Here is a 23,232-nt window from a genome sequence, read left to right on the forward strand (position 1 = left end):
TAGAGGGTGGGACAGTGGGTTAGGAGGGAGGTCTATGAGAAAGGAGATATACATATACATATAGCTGATCTGCGTTGCTGTACAGCAGAAATTAACAACATTGTAAAGCAATTATACTCCAGAAGAAAAGGGAATAAGTGAGGTTCAGTGTAGAAAGCAGTACTTTGACCTGCATATTACATAAAGCATTCAATAAATTGAGAGAAAGTGAATCATTATTAGCTAAGAAAATATTGTTGTCTAGAGCACAAGGAACAGAAATTTGGCTTTCAAGTTTTTACCTTTTGTAGAGATAGCCTTCTGCTTGAAGCACATACAGAGAAATCCCTGTTTGTATCTACCATGGCAGAAAAACCTTCATGACATTGGAAATGGTACTTGCTTCTTGCAATTCTTTTGAGGATTATGTGTCAAAGCTATACCTGAGTCTCTTGGTCTCACATAGGGAAGGAGGTGGACAGTGAATGTGATCTGTTCTCACAAGAAAAATCTAAACAGTCTAGTCTGAGTCCCTGCTCAGTGGTTCCCCATCTCTAAGGGGAAAATTAATATAAATGCATGATGTCCTAACCTTATTTACAAAATGGGTCTTAATATGTTTATAACATTAAATAACTTCAGATGTCCTACTTTTCTATTTAAATCTCTGTTTTTATAGCAATCACATGCTTTAAAATTTCTGAAAACATAACATTTCAACAAACGTTTGATTTTAAGCTGTTTTTTTATTTTTAGCAGATGGAACTTTTGGTTTATCGTTTCACAGTAGGGTTACTACTTTGAAGAAGATATGCTGGGGAAAAAGAAACAATGAAGGCAAACTTGAACCCTATCCTAATGTGATGAGTGGGGTCCAAAAATGTCAATCACCTCAGCAGCTGGGTAGCCTTACTGTGAGGCTGAGAAAACGGCCAGTGGAGCCTCACAGCGTGTTGGACTGGGTTTTGCCAGGGCAGATATAAGTCTGTCCACATTCTGGCTGTGGTTGTTGCCATTTGGTGGCAGTTGTTCCCTCAGGCAAAATCCGCAGGAATGATCTGTGGGTCCTGAGACTGGATGGGACTTTCAGGAAAATGGCAGCAATTTAAAAAAATCACCCAGTTAGTTCATTTCCAAGAAAACTGAGCAGAAGAATGTTGAGGAGGTGGGTTCCCACCCTCAGACTTCCTAAGTTCTGAAAAGAAATTCCCTTCCTGACTCTTAGCCTCAACCCGAGAGAGAATAACCTAAAGACTATCACCTTTATCAGCCCACCCACTTTGAGAATAAGGCTTGTCTCAGCCCCAGTAGAGGGCACTTTGTCTATGGAGTGACCCTACTTTGATCAACATATTGAACAAAAAGGTGTTAAAAAAAAAAAGCCACATGCAAATAAATATGTTTTTGATGGCACCACATATTGCCTCTATATTTCAGACTGTTTGTTCTAACAGCTCATTCTAATCTAGCCACTAACTGTTCCTGCTTCACCAGGCATTTACTGATAGAAATGGTCCTACCACATTTAGCAAAGAAATCAAATCTGCCTTATGGAGTCAGCATCATTGTATTTCTAGTTTCATGCATGGTGGACCCTTTATAGAGCTATATTTAATGCACTTCTAATTAAAAAGGGAGGGAAGTATCCAAAGCTTTCTCAGTGTTGTCTCATCTTTTGTTTTTGTTTTGTGTGCAGCTCACCATGTTAAAACAGGCACTTGCGAAGTGGTGGCACTCCACAGATGCTGTAATAAGAACAAGATAGAAGAACGGTCACAAACAGTCAAGTGCTCCTGCTTCCCTGGGCAGGTGGCGGGCACCACGCGAGCTGCTCCATCTTGTGTGGATGGTGAGGCTTTCCATTGCTCTCATGATAGTGTAACTGGGGACTGCATAGAACTGGAATCTCACAGTGATTCTCAGTTCTGGGGTTCATCTGGGGGGCCACACCATCAATCATATGGTTGGCATGAGATCATTTGAACAGCATTCTGAAATTTAAAATCCACTGAAAGAAGGTCTAAGGACTTGCACAGTCTTATAGCAAAAGGCACTATAATCAGGTTCCAAGAAGTCCATGTACTTCTTACTTTGATACCATGAAATACTGATTTGCTAGTGGAGGGCCAGTGTGTATGTTTGTGTGTGTAAATTAATTGGCAAAGGCAATATAAAAATAGATGATTAAATAGTTTGGGTCCTTAAACCCATGGATGGTTCTTAAGAATGAAAAAATAAATATCATACATATGAATGAATGTTTAGTTGTGGATAGAAGTCACATGAAATATTTTTATAGAGATTCATCAAAATGTTAATTTCTTTCTTGGAGGATTCACCGAATAGGATATAAATATTTATGTGGATCTGTATAATTGATGTGATCATAAATAATATTTTGTTAAGTGCTCATATATTTTCATGATGCATTCTTTGCAATGATCGTTACTGCCCATAGTTTAAAAAAAAAAAAAAAGACATCAATTTGAATGCCTTCCTGATTTTAGTCTACTTGGGGGAGATATGACATTGATTCTAAAATATTGATTCTAAACTGATCATAGACTCAATTTCTTATATGTTTATGTCTATACATAAACATAATACTACATCCACATAATTTGTTTCTAATATGCTAATTTCAATGAAACCTATGTGTTTGTATGAAAAACCCTTCAAAAATGTGCCTATCATTAACAATTCTGTATTATACACTGAACATATATAATAATATTTACCCTCTTAAAGTTTTAAGTATTCTTATCACAGTAAAATTTTTTAAAATTAAAAATATTTTTAGTCAGAAAATCTATAAAAATTTACTACCTTTGGACCAAAACAACAAAAAAAAGCATGCACACCCAGACAATTAACAAGCCCAAATAGAAAACCTTGAATTGCTTTTTTTTTCAATCTATAGCTTCCATAGTGGAACAGAAATGGTGGTGCCATATGCAACCATGTCTTGAGGGAGAGGAATGTAAAGTTCTTCCAGATCGGAAAGGATGGAGCTGTTCCTCTGGGAATAAAGTGAAAACAACTAGGGTAAGTGGACAGTCAGTCTGTGAAAGTTAAAGATCGCTGAATTCATAGAGCATGGAGCATGTGCAGTGACCTCTTTAAGTGGTTGTAGGATTGAGAGGGTACAGTTTTACACGGTACATTTTTTCCTCATTTTCTCCCTATTCATTTTTTCATAGCACATTTTTGTTTCACTCAGAATAACATCTGTAGGTTGCCAACAACTGTCGTGTTACCTAATAATTAAATACTGTTTATTCCTTAATGAGATACTCACAGTAATGTGAACCGCCTCCGACTCCTGCTGGAGGATGCATGTTAAATGCTGGGGAGGTGACCCTAATCCCTCATTCTTCTGATGGATAGTAATCTGAATAAATCCTGAAAAAAAGGAGAATTTATTTATGATTCAATAAACATTTCCTAGTTAATATTCTTTCATTTTTATGAAAGTAATTCTTTTGACCTCCCTAATTTCTGGATCAATAAATAGTTTTCTAATGGTTGCGTTTGTAATCACTGTAATGAATTACCTAGTGGAGTTTTCAAATCTCAGGGTCAGTATAAAAGGAATGCTCTTCAGATGGTGATGTATTTCACTTTGCAATGACTGATTTCTGGGGAGAAGTGAAAAATACTTTTATTCTTTGATTTTCTAATTACCTCCAATGGATATTGTAGACTGGCAGAATTTAAATTCTTTGTGGAATCAGCAGATGAAAGTTCTGTCTTATTTTGATTTTTGCTCTGAAGGGAAAGCTGACTATTGCTTATAATTGGATAATTGGGGACTAGAAGATAATAATGTTTTATAAAAAGTAACATTAAACTAGAGGCTAGTTAGGGTATTATTTAACAATAGCAGTTTCTTATTTTTTTTTTTTTTTAATCTTGTCTGGACATATTCAAGAGGATTAATTTAAAATCCCATGAGATATATAATGTTGAGTAATATCTTTAGTGTATTTTCTGTGTATTCAGCCATACACAGAAGTAACCAAGTTTATAATAAATAGTAACGTTATATTTTGTCAAATGAATCATGACTCTAACTTGTCAGTTAAATGCTGACACTCCTTTCTAAAATCCATGGAGGGCATGATCAGTTAATTAGAATAATTGTATTATTCAGTTAGCACATGATATAACCCATATTGATTTGTTAAAATCATTCTAGCAATATAAAACTTCCTTATAAGCTACTTATAGCATGAAAATCCACCCCCCCAATTATTAATCCTTGGTCTAAAATAACACTCATGGAAATGTGTGAAGATTTGATTATGAAACAATTTTTTTAAAGTAGTGATTCATCTAACATCTATGGTTTTCATCCCTTTTTATGGCTGAGTAATATTCCATTGTATATATGTACCACAGCTGCTTCTTTATCTGCTCCTCTATTTATGGAAATTCTGGCACCCCACTCCAGTACTCTTGCCTGGAAAATCCCATGGACGGAGGAGCCTGGTAGGCTGTGGTCCATGGGGTCGCTGAGGGTCAGACACGACTGAGTGACTTCACTTTCACTTTCCACTTTCATGCATTAGAGAAGGAAATGGCAACCCACTCCAGTGTTCTTGCCTGGAGAATCCCAGAGACAGGGGAGCCTGGTAGGCTGCCATCTATGGGGTCGCAAAGAGTCGGACATGACTGAAGTGACTTAGCAGCAGCAGTAGTAGGTTGCTTCCATATCCTGATTATTGTAAATAGTGCTGCAGTGAACATGGGTGCATGTATCTGTTTGAATTATGGTTTTCTCTGGGTACATCCCAGGAGTAGGATTGCTGATCATATGGTAGCTCTAGTTTTAGTTTTTTAAGGAATTTCTGTGCTATTCTCCATAGGGGCTGTATCTTTTACATTCTTACCAACAATCCAAGAGGATTCCCTTTTCTCCACATCTTATCCAGAATTTATTGTTTGTAGATTTTTTTGATGATGGCTATTCTGACTGGTGTGATGAGATATCTCATTGTAGTTTTGATTTGCGTTTCTCTAATAATTAGTGATTTTGAGCATATTTTCATGTGCTTGTTAGCCATCTGCATGTCTTCTTTGGAGAAATATCTGTTTAGGTCTCCAGTCCATTTTTGATTGGGTTGATTTTTTGATACTGAACTATATGAGCTGTTTGTATATTTTGGAGATTAATCCTTTGTCAGCTGTTTCATTTGCAAATATTTTCTCCCATTCTGAGGGTCGTCTTTTCGTTTTGTTTATGGTTTCCTTTTGCTGTGCAAAAGTTTTTAAGTTTAAATAGGCAGAGTTTTGAATGGACCTGGAGATTGCCATACAGAGTAAAGTCAGAAAGAGAAAAACAAATATTATACATTAACACATACATGGAGAGTTTTAAAAAATGGTATGATTATCTTGTTTGTAAAGCAGAAATAGAGACACATATGTAGAGAACACATGGATACCAAGGAGGAATGGTGGGGAATGGAGGTAGAATGAATTGGGAGGTTGAGATTGACATATATATAAATACTATGTATAAAACAGATAATTAATGAGAACGTCCTATCTATACAGCACAGAGAACTCTATTCACGCTCTCTGGTGACCTAAATGGGAAAGAAGTCAAAAAAGGGGATGTATGTTTATGTATGGCTGATTCACTTTGCTGTACGGTAGGAACTGACACAGCAGTTTAAAGCAACTATGCTCCAATAAAAAGGCTCTATGTTTTTATTAAATGAGCGGATAATGATGAAGCTAACATTTATTAGATACGTAAAATATATGTCATATACTGAAAACGTGCTTCATGTGAATTAGCTTATTTAATCCTCTTAATAGCCTGGTAAAGAAGGTAATATTATCTCCTTTTCACAGCTGAGTAAGTCAAAGCTTTAAAATGTTAAGTGACTTCTCAAGGTCATATAACTAATTAATGAGAAGTTAGGGTTCAAACTATACATTTTTTATTGCAGAACCTAACCTCTGAACCCATAGTTTATACTAGCTCATTTAACTTATATAACTGTGATTAAAACTTACTATAATTCTGTTCAAGCAGACCTTTAAAAATATTTTTAGCTTTTCAGAACATTGAAATGAAAAGGTCGGGACCATGTGATCTAAATTCTTGTAATTAATTCTTTCACAAGTGTTGCTTTACTCCCTGTTTGGCCATATTATCAAGAGTTCAAATAAAATTGAGTCTCTTCTTCACAAATTCTTCCTAGTGTAATTAAACAAGATGGATAAAAGACTGAGCGCTTGTGAGTAGGGAAGACCACATCTAGATCCTCTGGTTTATTTTAATTATAAGTTTATATAATTAATGTACTTATAGTGGATTGCCCTTTTTATTTTTCCTTCATCTCTTTTGCCCTGGAGAACAGCTGTAAAACCTCCTGGAAGACATTGTTGAAAGGTTTCATGAAACAGTAGATGTTTGTATTAAATTATGTTTTAATAATTCCTTCCAAGCCTAAGAGTCTTTGATTCTCATTTAAAAAGGAAAAATCATTATATATAAGAGAAGATAAAAGGCTTGAGAGAAGGAGCTTCTTGATTATACAATCAAAGTAAATTATTTTTATTTTTTGCTTCACAAGTAAAAAGATTGCTGGTGAAAATGAAGCTACTTAGATGTTTTCACCTAAAGGAGCATCATGGCATTTCAAATGGCTGGGCAAAATGATGTTAAATTATGAATGTGAGTTTGGCTTACACAACAACGTGGGTGAATTTCCCCGAAGCCCCAAAGAAGAAAAGTTCCCAAGGTCACCAGGTTGTTATTGTTCTGCCATCTCTGTTGAAATAGCCCCAAAAGTACAGGAGATAAGAAAAATTCTTGAAACAGTTCTGGCACATTACTTTACCCATAGTGAAAGTGTTGGATAGAGGTAGGGTCTGCCATACTTAAATAGCAGCAATATTGTTGAGAAGAAATCTGATTACTGTTCTAACCACTGGTATTACTATCCAGTTGAATAAGGTAGCCATGACTGTGGGGAGCCAACAAGCCCTTGAGGCCCTGATTTGGCAGGTCCTAGCCACAAATGCGGAGAAGGCAATGGCACCCCACTCCAGTTCTCTTGCCTGGAAAATCCCATGGACAGAGGAGCCTGGTAGGCCACAGTCCATGGGGTCGCTACGAGTCTGGCATGACTGAGCGACTTCCCTTTCACTTTTCACTTTCATGCATTGGAGAAGGAAATGGCAACCCACTCCAGTGTTCTTGCCTGGAGAATCCCAGGGACAGGGGAGCTTAGTGGGCTGCTGTCTAAGGGGTCACACGGAGTTGGACACCACTGAAGTGACTTAGCAGCAGCAGCAGCCACAAATGGGAACATCTAGAAGTTAAGCAGGAATAGGTTATAAAGTAACTGAAGAGCTGCTCTCAGCCAAAAGCCATTTGGGTTTCTTATGCAGAATATGTTGATCTTGTGGGATTACACTGCAAGCAAAATGGCTCAAGAAATGATTAAAATTTGCAATAACATACACCCTCCCTCATAATTGCCCATATCCAATCTGGAGTACTCTGGTAAATTTAATGTTAGAAGAGAAGCAGTCAGCCAAAAACATCAATGAGGCTTGCTTGGCCTCAGCAGAGATGCATGATACTTTCCAGAATTGACTACAGATCAGGGGCTGGGTGAATTCCTCATTTAAGACTAATTTGGAACTTACATTGTACTTCCCATAAATGCTAATTATATCCTCCTTCTGTCTTTGTACTAGATTCAGGAAGCTTATTGTTATAACCCATTTTCTATTTGTCCTAACAAGGGGAAAAGGCATAGCATAGACAGGCCTTGTTGGAGCATCAATATTTTGCATACATGCTTTCAAAACTTCAAACATTTATGCAGAGAAAGGAGGATGCAACATTTGTTTCCCAAGCCCTACTTCTCACCTCAAGGTAAAACTTAATGACTGCATACAACATCTGTAAGCATCTAGTGTATTACTTTAAAGAACTCCTAAGTTAAAAAGAAAAGAGCCATGAAAGGCTTTTGATTTCGAACTCACTTTCAAAGATAAATAATAAAGAACTTTTCAAAGAATCATTAATAAAAGAATAGTCTTTCCACTGTGAAAGAGCACATAATTATCTGCTAATTATAGAATAGAAAAGTAGCAGAGGGGAAAGGTGCTATAGAACATGTAAGAGTTGAGAAAAAAAAATCTTTGATAACATTGTTGGAATCCTCAGAAAAAATAGACTGTGGTTCATTTCTTTTAATGTTTGGATATACTTTCTCTGTGGAATATCTCCTAAAAGAAGTCACATTCTAATTTTAGGATTTACAGCCCTTCAGCATTGGTACAGATTTCAAATTTCAGTGGTCACACAGCTCTGAGGTCTGTTTCTTACCTAAGGATAAGTGAACTTGAGTTGATATTATACAAGAGTTTTATATTTTCATTAAAGATATTATCTTTATGAATCATGAATCCTCATATGCCTAACAAGACATTTTCTGAGTAATTTTTAACTAATTGGAATTCTTTCATCTTTACTCGTTTACTTAAAATGCCTTAAACAGATAAGAACTCTAATTTTTTAACATCACTTCAAACATAATGGATTTTAAGGGCATAAAATATGATTTTACTTTGTTGTGTAATTCAATGAGAATCAACAAATATTAAAAATTTCCTGTACCTAAATATTTTATGGTAAAAATGCTCATATTATAATCAAAGCAACAAAATCAAATATGAAAATATTTACTTAGCTCTTAAAGTATGCTGGGTACTCTGCTAAATACATTGAAGGTATTATCTTATTTAATTTCCCCAACTACTGTAGTCACTAACTAGAACACAAAGATATATATATATATAGCATGTTGCCTGCCCACCAGGAATATGCCCTTGAGTAGGGGAAAAAGTAGCATACAATTGCATTATTCTTTTGCTATCCATATGCAGATCACTAACAATAAACATTCGGAGAAGGCAATGGCAACCTACTCCAGTACTCTTGCCTGGAAAATCTCATGGACGGAGGAGGCTGGTAGGCTGCAGTCCATGGGGTCGCTACAATTTGGACACGACTGAGTGACTTCACTTTCACTTTTCACTTTCATGCATTGGAGAAGGAAATGGCAACCCACTCCAGGGTTCTTGCCTGGAGAATCCCAGGGATGGGGAAGCCTGGTGGGCTGCTGTCTATGGAGTCGCACAGTCAGACACGACTGAAGCAACTTAGCAGTAGCAGCAATAAACGTTGGAATCTACTGGTAAACATAAGTCAAGAATAACATTATTATAATAATAGGGATAGCATAAGCCTGTAGTTCAGCTTCCTCATCTGCAGAAAAATGAGAATATTGATCTAGATTCAATTTCAAGTTCCTCTAACCACCATTTATTCTTTGATTCCTTGTGCCAAGGACATTTCCAACTTCTTTTCCAGCTAAATTTATATGACACTAATAACTGGCTGATATCAGAAGATAAATAAGTGCTAGGTTTTTCATCCTCTCTCTCTAAGGGAGAAAAGAAATAGCATCTTAGGGTGCTTGGCTGATTACAGTCTCAAGTCACCCCTTTCCAGATGCTGCCTGATTTTATACCAAGACTTGATGACTCTGAGTTGGTGGGTCTGAATGGTGTCCAGGGGAGCAACTCCAGGTCCAAGGCAAGGCAAGAACACAGCAAGAGAAGAAAGGTTCATTTTCTCACTTTAAGGTGGTACAATTTGTGTGAATTATTCAATCACAAGCTCCCTTCTTGACTTGTGAATTTAACATAGACTTAGGGTAGTATGGTCTTTTTTTGATCAGCCCTTTCTAACAGACACATTCGTCATTCTTTTGTCTTTATCTCACCTCTGACCAGGCCCTGAATTGCATTCTTGTCCGTGTCCGTCCATGACAGATCATGATGACTCTTAGGGCTGTAGTTTTCAATTATTTTGATGGGACCTAAGTAAGAAATACATCTTACATTATGATCCAAGATATATACAACACCCACCCCAATACACACACACTCATATACCCCACACTATAACTAAAATTCTGATTTTTGTGTTTTATTTCCTTCCTTTGTTCTCCTTTCCTTCATTCTTCCCTCTCTTCATCAACCCCATAAATTGATTTTTATAACCCAACAAGATGTTTCAACATGCAAGTTGGAAACCATGACTTTAGAAATGGTGTTTGACTGCTGCTTGTGTTGGCTGCATGGAAGTGATAGCCACTGCTGACTTGCAAAGATACAAGCTATTGAATAGACAGTTTTCAAGTCAATTCGTGTTTTATATTTTAAATATTTTTTGTCAATATTTTGGGGTAAAAATTTCACAAGATCTTTTAAAATATAGTTTTCATGGGAAAGAATGTGTATACTGTATCTGTTCTTCAATTTAGCAAGTAATTATTGTCTTTTATTGTCAGGTATTATTCTAGGTTCTAGTGCACATTGGCCCAGATGGTAAAGAATCTGCCTACAATACAGAAGACCGAGGTTCAATCCCTGGGTCAGGAAGATCCACTAGAGAAGGGAATGGCTACCCACTCCAGTAGAGGATTCTGGCAGGCAACACTCCATGGGTTGAAAAGAATCAGACATGACTGAGCAACTAACACTGTCACTTTTCTTTTTTAATAGCACAGCACAGGGGAAAACAGACTGGATCCCTGGCCTCACAGGGCCTAGATTCTTATAGGGTGTGTTGGTTTTCTACTGTTGCCTTTGCAAACTTAGTGATGTGAAGCAACATCCATTACTAATCTGTAGGTCCAACTTCCATGCCTGGCTATTTTTCTGCTCTGTGTTTCACAAGGTTCAAACCAATGGGTTCTTAATCTTTTCCCAACAGGGCTGTTTTTTTTTTTTTTTTTTCTGTAGGCTCTAAGGGAAAATCTGCTTCCAAGCCCATTCAGGTCATTGGCAGTTTGGTTCCTTGCAGATGTAGGAATGAGGTTTCTATCCCCCTGCAGCTGGCATCTGGAAGACTCTCTCACCTCCATCAGAATGCCTGCTTTCTCTATCACATTGCCTCCTTCATCATCAAACCAGCCAGGGCGCATTTAGTCTTTCTCACACTTTGAATCTCTCTGACGTCCTTATTCCCCCATTTCTCCTCTGTCTGACTCTTGGGCTTTTAAAAACTCAAGTGATTACATTAGTCCCACCCAGATAGTCCAGGATGATCACCCTATTTTAAGGTTAGCTGATTAGCAACTTTAATTACCTAGCAAAGTCCCTTCACAGAAGTACTAAGATTAGTGTTTTTTTGAATTCCTTGGGGACAGGAATCTTGGGGATATATCTTTAGAATTCTTCCTGTCACACATGGAGAGACAAAATAAAGATAAATGAGTAAAGTATATATTAGATGGTGGTAGATGCTATGGGAGAAAGTAAAGCAGGGAGGAGAAATGGAGAGTGCTGAGCCAAGGGAGTTTGCATAGTGGAGTCTCAAAGGAGATATGAGGACAAGCCACATGACTATCTAGAGGCCATGCTTTTCAGGTAAAGGGAAGAAAAAGCACAAAATACCTGCCATGGAAGCTCCCCTGGGAATATCATATTCAAGAGATAGCAATGATGTTAGTGTGCCTGAGGGGAGTGAGCAAGGGCAAGTGGTCACATTTTGATTAGAAAGGTAATATGAGGCAAGTCAGTATTGACTTTAATTTTTGTCTTGAGCAAATAGAATGAGGAATTTGACATTATGTGAGTTGGGGAGAACTGTGGGGAGAACAGGCTTTATATTTTACATTAATACCCACTAAATCTAGGTTATGTAGTAGAAATTTAAGCATAACTTCTTAAATTTGATATTTATTAAGAGGAGTAGGTAAAAATTTTTTTATCATGGTAAGAAAAATGGAGATATTGAGTGAAATTCATACTAGAGAAGATTTAAAATCTCAAATGACACAGACATTTGAAAAAAGCATTTAAGCAATCCTGTAATTATTGTAATATTAAGTTTTAAAAAGAGATGTAGACAGAATGTTTTTTTCGTCAATTAGATTTGAGTCTAAGGGTAGAGGAATACCAAGCTAGATGTCCAAGCAGTACCACTTCTAAAAGTGACATTTTAAACCTAGTATTTTAAATTTAAGAGCTGCTTACTTAATTAATAGTAATTTAATAGAGCCAAGAGTGTCTCCTTTGTTATTTATTTAGAGAGTTATTAGAAATTATTGCAAAGACCTTTAACAAATAAATCATCAGAAAATATATTCTTTAAAAAAAACTTGGCCTATATTTTTACAATTAAAATGAGAAATGGACAACGCATGTGTGTTTTGAAGTTCCTATAAGATTTAAATGCTTCTACAGTACTTGGGCCCGGTATTTTTTGTGGGTGTTACTCTGAATATTGTGCTTATAATCTTATAATTAATTGTGAATGTTTGCACATTGTAATGGGAATCTAGTTCAGGCATCATAAAATTTCATTATGACATTTCATAATGTCATTAGCACTATGAGGTTTATATCTTTAGGCTACTGCCTAAATAGCATTCCTGTCTGTTATGTGAGGGCTAAAACTATGTCAGAGATTTATTTTTAATATTAAGGAGCTTGCTATTTGTTCAAAGTTATATTCCTGGGGGACTTCCCTGGTGGCTCAGTGGTAAAGAATCCACCCGCAATGCAGGAAACATGGGTTTGATCTCTGGGTCGGGAAGATTCCCTGGAGAAGGATAGGGCAACTCACTCCAGTATTCTTGCCTGGAGAATTCCATGGACACAGGGGCCTGGTGGGCTACAGTCCATGGTGTCACAAAGAGTTGGATATGACTGAGCACAATCAAAGAAGAACAGTATGTCATAGGACTTGGGAGAACAGGAAGTTGGAGCATCTCTAGCTAGTGGGGGTTCTATGCCTCTTTCTTTTCTGTGGTGTATAACAACCCCTCTATTAAAAATATAATCTTTCCTGAATACATTCTCCAATGGCTCTTTCCCACTACTCTCCACACACTTTCTATGAAATTTAAATGCCTGAATCAATGATTTCAGATCCATTTTTATTTTCTTTGGAGAGTATGGTAAAATTTCCCTCAAGCTCAGAATTCCAGATGCTTTGTGCAGAAACAGCTGTAGTCTAACTCTCTTGGATGAGAGTAAATCCCATCCCCCTCTTCGCAGACTACCTTTAAATAATGGCCAGTTGGTTGTGAGGTGTTAAGCAGGGTTGAGCTTAACTATATAATGGTTAGACCACATCTGTAGTACCCATAAAATTCTAGACACCAACGTTCAATGGGCAAGAAAAAAAGAAGTTTATATAAAGGATTTTGTTGATATTTTCCTCAAAGAATAGAAGCACTAGGAGTAATAGTTTTTTAATTTTTTAAAGATATAACATGCAAAAGAAAAACATTAGACTTGTTCTATGTGACTACAAAGAATATAATTAGGGACAAGGAATAACTCTCTTGGTGTCAGCTCAAGATGATGTTGAACGGGCTGCCTTGAGAAATGGTAATTTCCTCATTTCTGGAAGTCATCAATTTGTGATTTAAAAGGATAAGCAGAAGTTCAGAGTTAACTAGTTCATTTTACTACAACAAACACAAAACAGCTTATGCAAAGCCAGGGAGGCATAGATGAGCATGTCTTATTCCTGGAATTAAAATCAGCTCATGGGGTAATTTCATATGTGTGATGGAACACCTGAGAAGGGAATCATGATGGCCTTTTAACTGCCATGCTAAAAGAAGTGGGTGTTATTCTCTAAGCAATGGTGAACCACTGAAGAACCTTAAATAGTAAAGGTGAAGAGTCTGATTTACACTTTACAAAGTCTATTTGGCTACAGTGGTGAATTGTAGGGAACTGAGATAAGGATAACAATTTTGAACTAAGGGAAAAAAAAAAAAAAAAGTGATACACTGAGGGTGTCCAGGAGTAGGAAAGGAAAATCAGCAAGGCTTGGTAACAAACTGAATATAAGAGGCTACTGAGAGAAAATTATCTCCCCATATTTCTGGCTTAACCTGTTTGGTAATGCTAATTGATAAAGACGCAATGAAGTAGAGATATTGAGTGGATAGTTTACTATATAGCCCTAGAAATCAAGATAGAAGTCTAGGAATAATCATCCCTGAAGTGAAAGTGTTAGTCACTCAGTCGTGTCCAACTCTTTGGAGACCCCATGGACTTCAGCCCACCAGGCTCCACTGTCCATGGAATACTCAAGGCAAGAATACTAGAATGGGTGGCCATTCCCTTCTTCATGGGATCTTCCCTACCCAGGGATTGAACCTGGGTTTCCCTCATTGCAGGCTGATTCTATACCATCTGAGCCACCAGGGGAGTCCAATCATACCTAGATGGTGTTGAAATAATTAACTAAAAAGGCTGTCCTAAAAGGAATATGTTGAAAGGGAAGAGCATCAGTGACATTTTAGCTGGTAATGTATAAGGTACTTGCTAAGGAACATGAAGTGTAGACAGAGAACTCGGAAAACCAAGAGAGACAAGATTCCAAGAGAACACAGAATGGGAGAGTTCCAGAGAGACAGGGCCATCAGTTGATCCAACAAGGACATAGAATCTACAACAGATTATATGGTCTTTAAGTTTCTTTCTGGGTGTGATATTTGAAAGAAGTACTGGAAGTTCATGATCTGTCAGCTGAATATTACTTACTATCAAAATCTTAATACCAGAATCCTAGTTGGATGGTGTCATTGGTGACACATTGTAAACACTGCAGAATATACATCTATTTAAAACAGAATGGAGTGTTAGAAACATTTTTAAAATAGGAGTATGACTCCCTTTAGCAGAACTAACTAACTCTATTTAAGGGAAGCCTATCCATTTGTTTGTTCATTCAGTCTGTAAAGATCAATTGGAGGTCTGTTATGTGGCACTGAGCCTGATAGTGTGGTAGGCTTTGGGGATTCTAATTAAAAAAAAAAAAAAATCAAAAAACTTTGCTGTCCAAGAGTTCACGGTCAATTGGAGAGAAAGTCAATAAATCACTTTCATGTGCAGAAGTGGTCGGACAGAGGTTTGTATAGATGCCACGGGAATGCATGGGCAGTGTAATGTTGCTGGCCTATAACCTTCCTAAAACACATGGACAACAGGTTTTTAGACCATTCAAAGGCAAATTACTAAATAATTTGTCTGCTTAATAGATAGTGACTAAGCACAATGGAAATATTATGTTCTGTGATGTCAAAATATGCTTTCATTGTTTTCCACCTTTGCATCTGTTATTCTACTGCTATACGAAAATGAAAATCCATTAGGATGCTTTTTCGACTAGATTCTTTCGTCTTGATGAACTATTCATAGAGACAACACTAAGTACTTTCTGGATTAGACTTTTAAATCACTTAAAATTTTTCTGATAGTTTTAAAATATGAGAGAGGGGAAGGAGAAAGATTTGTATATGGGACCATAGTAATAGCTCTAATTAAACGGAGAATAATTTAAAATTGCCACCTGAAAAGAAGAATATTGGAGCCTTATAACACTGTGCATATCTATTAATGCTTCAAGCTTATAGAACAATTTTAAAATCTTTAACATATTACTAACAGCAAAACCAACCATTCAGTTAAAATGTCACCCAAGATATAAAACTCAAATCGCCAAGTTAAAGCAAAGAAGCCAAAAATCTTTATAGTTTATAACTAAGATAGGGAATTCCATGTATATAATGCTTAATATTGAACTTATAATAGACAAGAATTATTTAGCCGCTGAATGTACCTTTTTCTGCTGTGGTTCAGTATTATTGTGCTTTGCTCCTATTAAGTTGAGATGTTGGCTTCCTATGATTTATGATGGGATTAGCCTGAAGTCAATAAAGGGCTGTTCTGCTGAGGTTCTGTTTACTGTTGGCTATTTTACCTTTACTCTTTATTGCTTATTCTCTTCTGGTGGCAAATATATTTTACCTTTACCTTGCCTCTCCTATTCTCTTTCTAGCCCTATTAAAGGAACACTAGAAGTAAGAGAGACAGACAGACAGACAAAATAATACCAGGCAGTGTAAATTCATTTTCAAAGGATATTTGCAAATAATCAAATGCAATGTGTTTTACAACTTTAAAACACCCTATTCTAGAAAGGACTGTTTGAGTAATCATGAAGAGAGTTGATTTGGTCAGCCTGTTTCTAGGATTCATAACTGAGATGCTTTTATTCTATCTTGAAATAAAATTGAATATTCTCAACAAACACATTGGCTGACAAATAAATTTAAACAGGTATCATGATTAGAAATCTCAGCCTCCAACTTCAATTACAACATGTGATCGATTCATGAGATTACTGAAGGCAAATGTCTGCCAGACAGCCAACCATTGTTTGAGATTAAATTTCAGCAATGAAATCAACTTGTTGAGAGCACCCCTGCATGTATAATATAGATGTGAACTATCTGCCTCCACATTATAACCTTGATGATTTCTTGTATGAGCTGTAAGGAAAGTCCTTTATGAATAAAGCTTTCGGTTAATGGTGACTTTTGACAAATTCACATTTCACCTATGCAATGGTCTAAGGAGACCCTAATTCAGTGCAACTATATCTTATCACTGTATATTATACCAAAGATATTGTAACATGAAAGAAAAGTGTTCAGTATCAATAGATTAAAAATATCTAGGGTAGAAGTTACAGTTGACATCAGAGATTTCAACTGTATAGATCCACTCATGTCGATGTTTTTCAGTAATACTACATGATCCATGATTGGTTGAATCTGTGGATAAGGAATTGTGTATGTGCAGATTTTTGACTGTGCAGGGGTGGTACCCCTAAGCACTTCAGTATTCAGATCTCTGCAAACCCATCATGAAGGTAGACTAATTCCTGCTCAAAAGGCAAATGATAGCTACAACTTTATAGGCTTTACAAGTAGAATGGTCATATTGAGAGTGTCCCTTTCAAGTTCCACTAGAAAGAAATTCAAGAAATATTGCAACTGTTGCTCAGTCATCACATGATCTTGATTATTAGAAGGCAGTAAATATAGGAACCGTGTGTTCAGAAAGTCAGAAAGTCAAGGGCAAGGTATTAGTTGGTATATGGTTAATATTATATGTACATTTGTCTGGGCCATAGTGCCCAGATGTTCGCTCAAACATTTTAGGGGATGTTTCTGTGGAGGTGTATGTGTGTCTGCATGTGTTTGAGGGAAGAGAAAAACAGGTTTAATCAGCACTAGTAATTCCAAGGTCACCCCCACCCCCAAGTGACAGTAATCTTAAATGGTTTAAGCTACCTTTTGCATGAAGTCACAAGGTCTCAAAACTGTTTTACCTTATTTTAAATGGGTACAGCATGTTTACGGAATTACAAATGCCATGACACAACACATTGGTATATTCTCATTTTTAGAAATTATTGGAAAACTGATTTCACAGTTTAAAGGAGGACACACTACAGTATCTAAAAGATCAATTTTAGGGGTAATAACTTAATACCTGATGCATCTGGATCTAGCTATAATAACTCATTTGAATTTACATTTCTTATCTCTGGAATATTCCATTCCATAGTTTCCAAGACTAGGGACAGTTACTGCTGCTGCTGCTGTTGCTAAGTCACTTCAGTCATGTACGACTCTGTGAGACCCCATAGACAGCAGCCCACCAGGCTCCCCCATCCCTGGGATTCTCTAGGCAAGAACACTGGAGTGGGTTGCCATTTCCTTCTCCAATACGTGAAAGTGAAAAGTGAAAGTGAAGTCACTCAGTTGTGTCTGACTCTCAGCGACCCCATGGACTGCAGACTATCAGGCTCCTCCATCCATGGGATTTTCCAGGAAAGAGTACTGGAGTGGGTTGCCATTGACTTCTCCAGGGACAGTTATTATAGGAACTCAAATCAGATAGTCATTCCTAAAGGCTTCTATAAGGCTGTTTTTAGGAGCGATTTAAATTTATTGGTGGACTTGAGTAAAGCAGATTACCCTTCATTTGGGTGGGCCTCATGCCATCATTTGAAGTCCTAAATGGAACAAAAGACTGAACTCCTCTGTCTTATCAGTCAAAATACATAGTGAAATGGAGATAAGTAATTTTCCTGGTAAATAATTCCAAGTAATAGTATTTAAGCATGATCACTGTACTTGGGAGAGGAATAAATGAACACAGGGAAAACCTCAATATGAGAAGAACATATAAAAAGTACCAAATAGAAGTCACAGGACTAAAGTTTATAATATGTGCTTAGTTGCTCAGTAGTGTCCGATTCTTTGTGATCCTTTGGACTGTAGCTTGCCAGGCTTCTCTGTCCATGGGATTTCCCCGGCAAGAATACTGGAGTGGGTGGCCATTTCCTTCTCCAGGGGATCTTCCCAACCCAAGGATCGAACCCATGTCTCCTGGGTCTTTATCCACTGAGCTATCAGGGAAGCCAAAGTTTAGAATAACTGATCTGAAAAATATTTACACTACAGGGGTTCAACAGCAGACTAGAGGAGGCAAAAAAAGACCAATGAACTTGAAAACAGAACAGTGGGTATACCCTATCAGAGCAGTAAAAAAGAATGAAAAAAAAAAGTCAAGATTAGCTTAAGGAACTTAATGGACAATATCAGACTAACACTGGCATCATGGGATTACAGAAGGAGGAAAGAAAAAAAAAAAGGCAGAAAGCTGATTTGAAAAAATAATGGCTGAAAACTTCCCTAATTTGGAGAAGGAAACAGACATTCATGTTCTGGAAGCCCAGAGAGTTCCTAATAAGATGAAAACCAGAGAATCCAATCTATATTCATACATCATGAGAAACACTGGACTGGATTAAGCACAAGCTGGAATCAAGATTGCAGGGAGAAATATCAATAACCTCAGATATGCAGATGACTCTGCTCTTATGGCAGAAAGTGAAGAAGAACTAAAGAGCCTCTTGATGAAAGTGAAACAGGAGAGTGAAAAAGTTGGCTTAAAGCTCAATATTCAGAAAACTAAGATCATGGCATCTGGTCCCATCACTTTGTGGCAAATAGATGGGGAAACAGTGGCTAACTTTTATTTATTTTTTTTTTGGTCTCCAAAATCATTGCAGATGGTGATTGCAGCCATGAAATTAAAAGACGCTTATTCCTTGGAAGAAAAGTTATGACCAACCTAGATAGCGTGTTAAAAAGAAGAGACATTACTTTGCCAACAAAGGTCCATCTAATCAAGGCTATGGTTTTTCCACTAGTCATGTATGGATGTGAGAGTTGGACTGTAAAGAAAGCTGAGCACCAAGGAATTGATGCTTTTGAACTGTGGTGTTGGAGAAGACTCCTGAGAGTCCCTTGGAGTACAAGGAGATCCAACTAGTCCATCCTAAAGGAGATCAGTCCTGGGTGTTCACTGGAAGGACTGATGTTGAAGCTGAAACTCCAATACTTTGGCCACCTGATGCGAAGAGCTGACTCATTTGGAAAGACCCTGATGCTGGGAAAGACTGAGGGCAGGAGGAGAAGGGGGCGATGGAGGATGAGATGGTTGGATGGCATCACTGACTCAATGGACATGGGTTTGGGTGGACTCCGGGAGTTGGCAATTGGCAGGGAGGCCTGGCGTGCTGCAGTCCATGGGGTTGCAAAGAATCGGACACGACTGAGCAAATGAACTGAACTGAAAATTTCAAAATTAAAGACAAGGAGAGAATCTTAAAAACAGCAAGAGAAAAAACAATCTGTAAAGAAACCCCCGCAAGACTATCAGCAGTTTTCTCAGCAGAAATTTTGCAGGTCAGAAGGAGGTGGCATGAAATATCCAAAGTACTGAAAGAAAAAATTACCATCTAAGAATATTCTACCTGGCAAAGTTGTCATTTAGAATTGAAGGAATGGATGAATTTTCCAGACAAATAAGAACTAACCAAGTCCATTATTAAACTGGCTTCACAAAAAAATGTTAAAGTGACCCCTTTAAGTTAAAAAGGAAGGGCCCTAATTAGCAACAAGGAAACATATAAAAAGTATAAATCTCACTGGTAAAGGTAAATATATGGAGAAGGTAATGAATTACTTAGAAAGCTATTATGAATAATGAAAGATAAAAATATTTTGTAAAAATAACTATAAAATGTGTTAAGGGATACATAAGATAGAAGGATTTAAAACATAACATCAAAAAGATAAAATGTGGTATGGGAAATAAAACTGTAGAGCTTTAGATTATTTGTTCTTAAATTATTATCAACCTCAAATAGAGAGTTATAAGTGTAAGTTGTTATATGTAAGCCTCATTATAACCACAAAATAAAAACCTAAGAAACAAGAAAAATCTCTAACAATCCAACTTTACCCCTTAAGAACCTAGGAGAAGAACAGCAACCTAAACCCAAACATAGTGGAAGGAATGAACTAACAAGGATGAGAGGAATAAATGAAAAAGAGACTAAAATATATAATAGAAGAGATAAGATATTGTTCTTTGAAAAGACAAAATTAACATTTTATATATATATATATATATATATATATACACACACACACACACACACACACACATATATATATGACACCTATATAAAAAGAAGTGATATCTTTCTATATGCCTAGAGGATGTTTTTCATGTGTATAGTTTGGCACTCTATGTAAATACGGAGAAATTTTTTTACCCTGTATATCAGTTCAGTTCAGTCGCTCAGTCGGGTCCAACTCCCTTCTCCTCCTGCCCCCGATCCCTCCCAGCATCAGGGTCTTTTCCAATGAGTCAACTCTTCACATGAGGTGGTCAAAGTATTGGAGTTTCAGCTTCAGCATCAGTCCTTCCAATGAACACCCAGGACTGATCTCCTTTAGGATGGATATAGTTCCTATCAATAGATATAGGAAAACAAAATCAAATCTGAATCATTATTTACTAAGCACTTATTGAACATATATTCAACGCCAGTCATTGTATCAGGAACTGGATATCCAAAGACAAATATAATCACAATATTTCTGCTGAATGGAGAAGTCTCTTCGAATTACATATTTTCCTATCTACAGTAGAAGTTTTGACATATTTTCTGATCTCTTTAGTCTACATTCTTCTTATTATGACTATTAGATACAAGCTTACTTTGGAAAGGGCAATCTTCTAATAAGATATGTAAAGCAGACAAGTAGTTTGAAAAGTTGTAATCTTAAATCATCTATGTCTAAGTATGTGATTTTTATAAGAAAAAAAAAAAAAAAAACTGTTACAACACCAAAGAAAACAATCTCACTCCTTAGTTATACCACATACAACAGAGCTAAGAAGTAGAGTCATAAAAACACTGTGGAGCTCTATGCCTAGCTGCTTAGCCTAACATGTAAACAAAGAAGCTTTGTTTTTTGGGAGGGGAGTAAATAGTCTATGTTTAATTTAGTAGGACTTTTACATTAAAAAAAAAAAAAAAATTGTTGAAAACTCTAGGAAGGATCCCAGAGTTATATTAGCATTGCCTTAACCACTCTCAGTGGATACATTGTCAGGAATGTCTGTCTGTCTTTTCACAATGGATCTCATTTGCTTCAATGAGAAATGGAAGCTGCGTTCCATTGAGAAGTCTTCAAGGATGGTATAATGATTAAGAAACCAACTGTCTAGAAGTTAGATTACTTGAGTTCACATCCCTGTTGTGCAACTGAGTAATTGATGGACTTGAGCAAATTGCTTTACATCTGTGCTCCTCAATTTGCACATCTGTGGGATTGGGGCAGCAATGCACTTACCATATAGTTTCCGTATTTGGATTAAATGAGTTAATATTTGTAAAGCACTTAAAAGAACTCTTGGCTGAATGCAAGGGCTATATGGCCTTGTTAAGTGAAATAGATGAATCAAGCAAGTTACTAATAGGCTCAAAAAGTGGACCAGTTTCCTCACAACTCAAACATAAACACTATTATTCCATAGGAGTCAGTCTTGTTAAATAAATACTGACACAGAGATTTCTCAAGACTTCTTTTACCACCTCCATGCACATTGAAACAAAGGTTTTAAAGAAAAAACACAAGTTCCTTGAGGTTGGTCTATGTGTACCCATTCCCTCCCCTTTGGATTAGCTACAAAAATTCATCCTAAACCATAGAGATGGAGTAAGTGGATTCCAGTGCCTGTAATAGTCACAGGATCTGGGCCTTTCCAGTTACCTATTAAAGATAAGATAGATAAGCCTAGTGGGAACTTCTGTATTAATCAGTTATAAAGGTATCTTTCCCAGGTTTATGCTGCAGGAACTGAAACAGTTTCTCCATTGGTGGCTTTTCAGCAGCTTCTTTTGAGGATTTCTTGAAGTTACAAAGTAAAGGTGGCTTTTTTTTTTTTTTCCCCCCCTGCCTATTGTTGACATTAACTTCGCTGATACTTTTATATTCACTGATACAATTCAAGGAGGACTCACAGAAAGTATCCATTTATGGTTAAATTGTTAACTTGAAAGAGAGGGATGTTATGTTGTGGTTTACATGCTAGGTATGGGGGGGGGTTCTTTTTTTTTTCATGTAAATTTGTTGCAATTGTTTGCCTATAGCAATGTGAGATGAGATTAGTTGCTGCAGCAGTAAAGGACTGTTTTATTGAATGTGGAGCTCCCCTTGCCCATTCTGCTATTGCTAATACAACATTAATGCTCTCACTAAATCACAAAAACACCAAGTAGAAACTGATACTGGAAGCGTTTATAGACATTCAGCAATTAGCAGAGGCCAATAATTCCTATTTATGGCATAACAAATAAAACTTAAGTGATTTTTTAACCTCAGTATATTTCAAACAAAATATGTTATACGTAAGTTTTTGATCTCAGGAAATACACTACATTAGGTCTTATATATGTCTTATATATATATAGGTCCTATATATATAGGTCTTATATATATAGGTCTTATATATAGGTCCATAATATGCCTTCTTTATAATTTATCCTCACTCTTATATAACCTTTGAAAATAAAGTGGACTTGACCCAGGAGATGCATAGCATTGAAAGGACAATGATATTATCAAAGAGCCAGAAATGCATTTACATTTAATGCCTTGTTATATAATTAGAGTTCATATTTTATAACAGTGGAATAATGAGAATAATCTGGAGTAGCTAAACATGTTTTTGTTTTTTATTTTTCCTTGTAGAAGGAGTAGCATTTCTTTTTACTCCTGTTCCACATTTCAAAAATTATATCGTCTGCATTTTGAATTAAGTGAGAGTTGAGAAAGGTCACTTTTTCTCCTTTATATCTCAAAAATAAACCAACTTTTAGTAAGTTTCAGATGTAAAACAAGAGGTCCACCACAGACAAATGTCTGTGACAAACTTTCAACAAAGTTATTTAAGATTCCCCCT

General features: G+C 36.6%; 1 protein-coding gene across 1 annotated transcript in view; it reads left to right on the top strand.

Annotated features, from left to right (window-relative positions):
- The window catches only part of TAFA2 (TAFA chemokine like family member 2), a 558,863-nt gene that overhangs the window by 512,556 nt on the left and 23,075 nt on the right, over window positions 1–23,232 (top strand). Inside the window, exons 3-4 of the mRNA XM_019960906.2 lie at window positions 1,676–1,828; window positions 2,900–3,024. Coding sequence (XP_019816465.1) covers window positions 1,676–1,828; window positions 2,900–3,024 — 278 coding nt within the window. The remainder of the gene's footprint in view (window positions 1–1,675; window positions 1,829–2,899; window positions 3,025–23,232) is intronic.

This window comes from Bos indicus, chromosome 5 (genome assembly GCF_029378745.1).
Source record: "Bos indicus isolate NIAB-ARS_2022 breed Sahiwal x Tharparkar chromosome 5, NIAB-ARS_B.indTharparkar_mat_pri_1.0, whole genome shotgun sequence".
NCBI lineage: Eukaryota > Metazoa > Chordata > Mammalia > Artiodactyla > Bovidae > Bos > Bos indicus.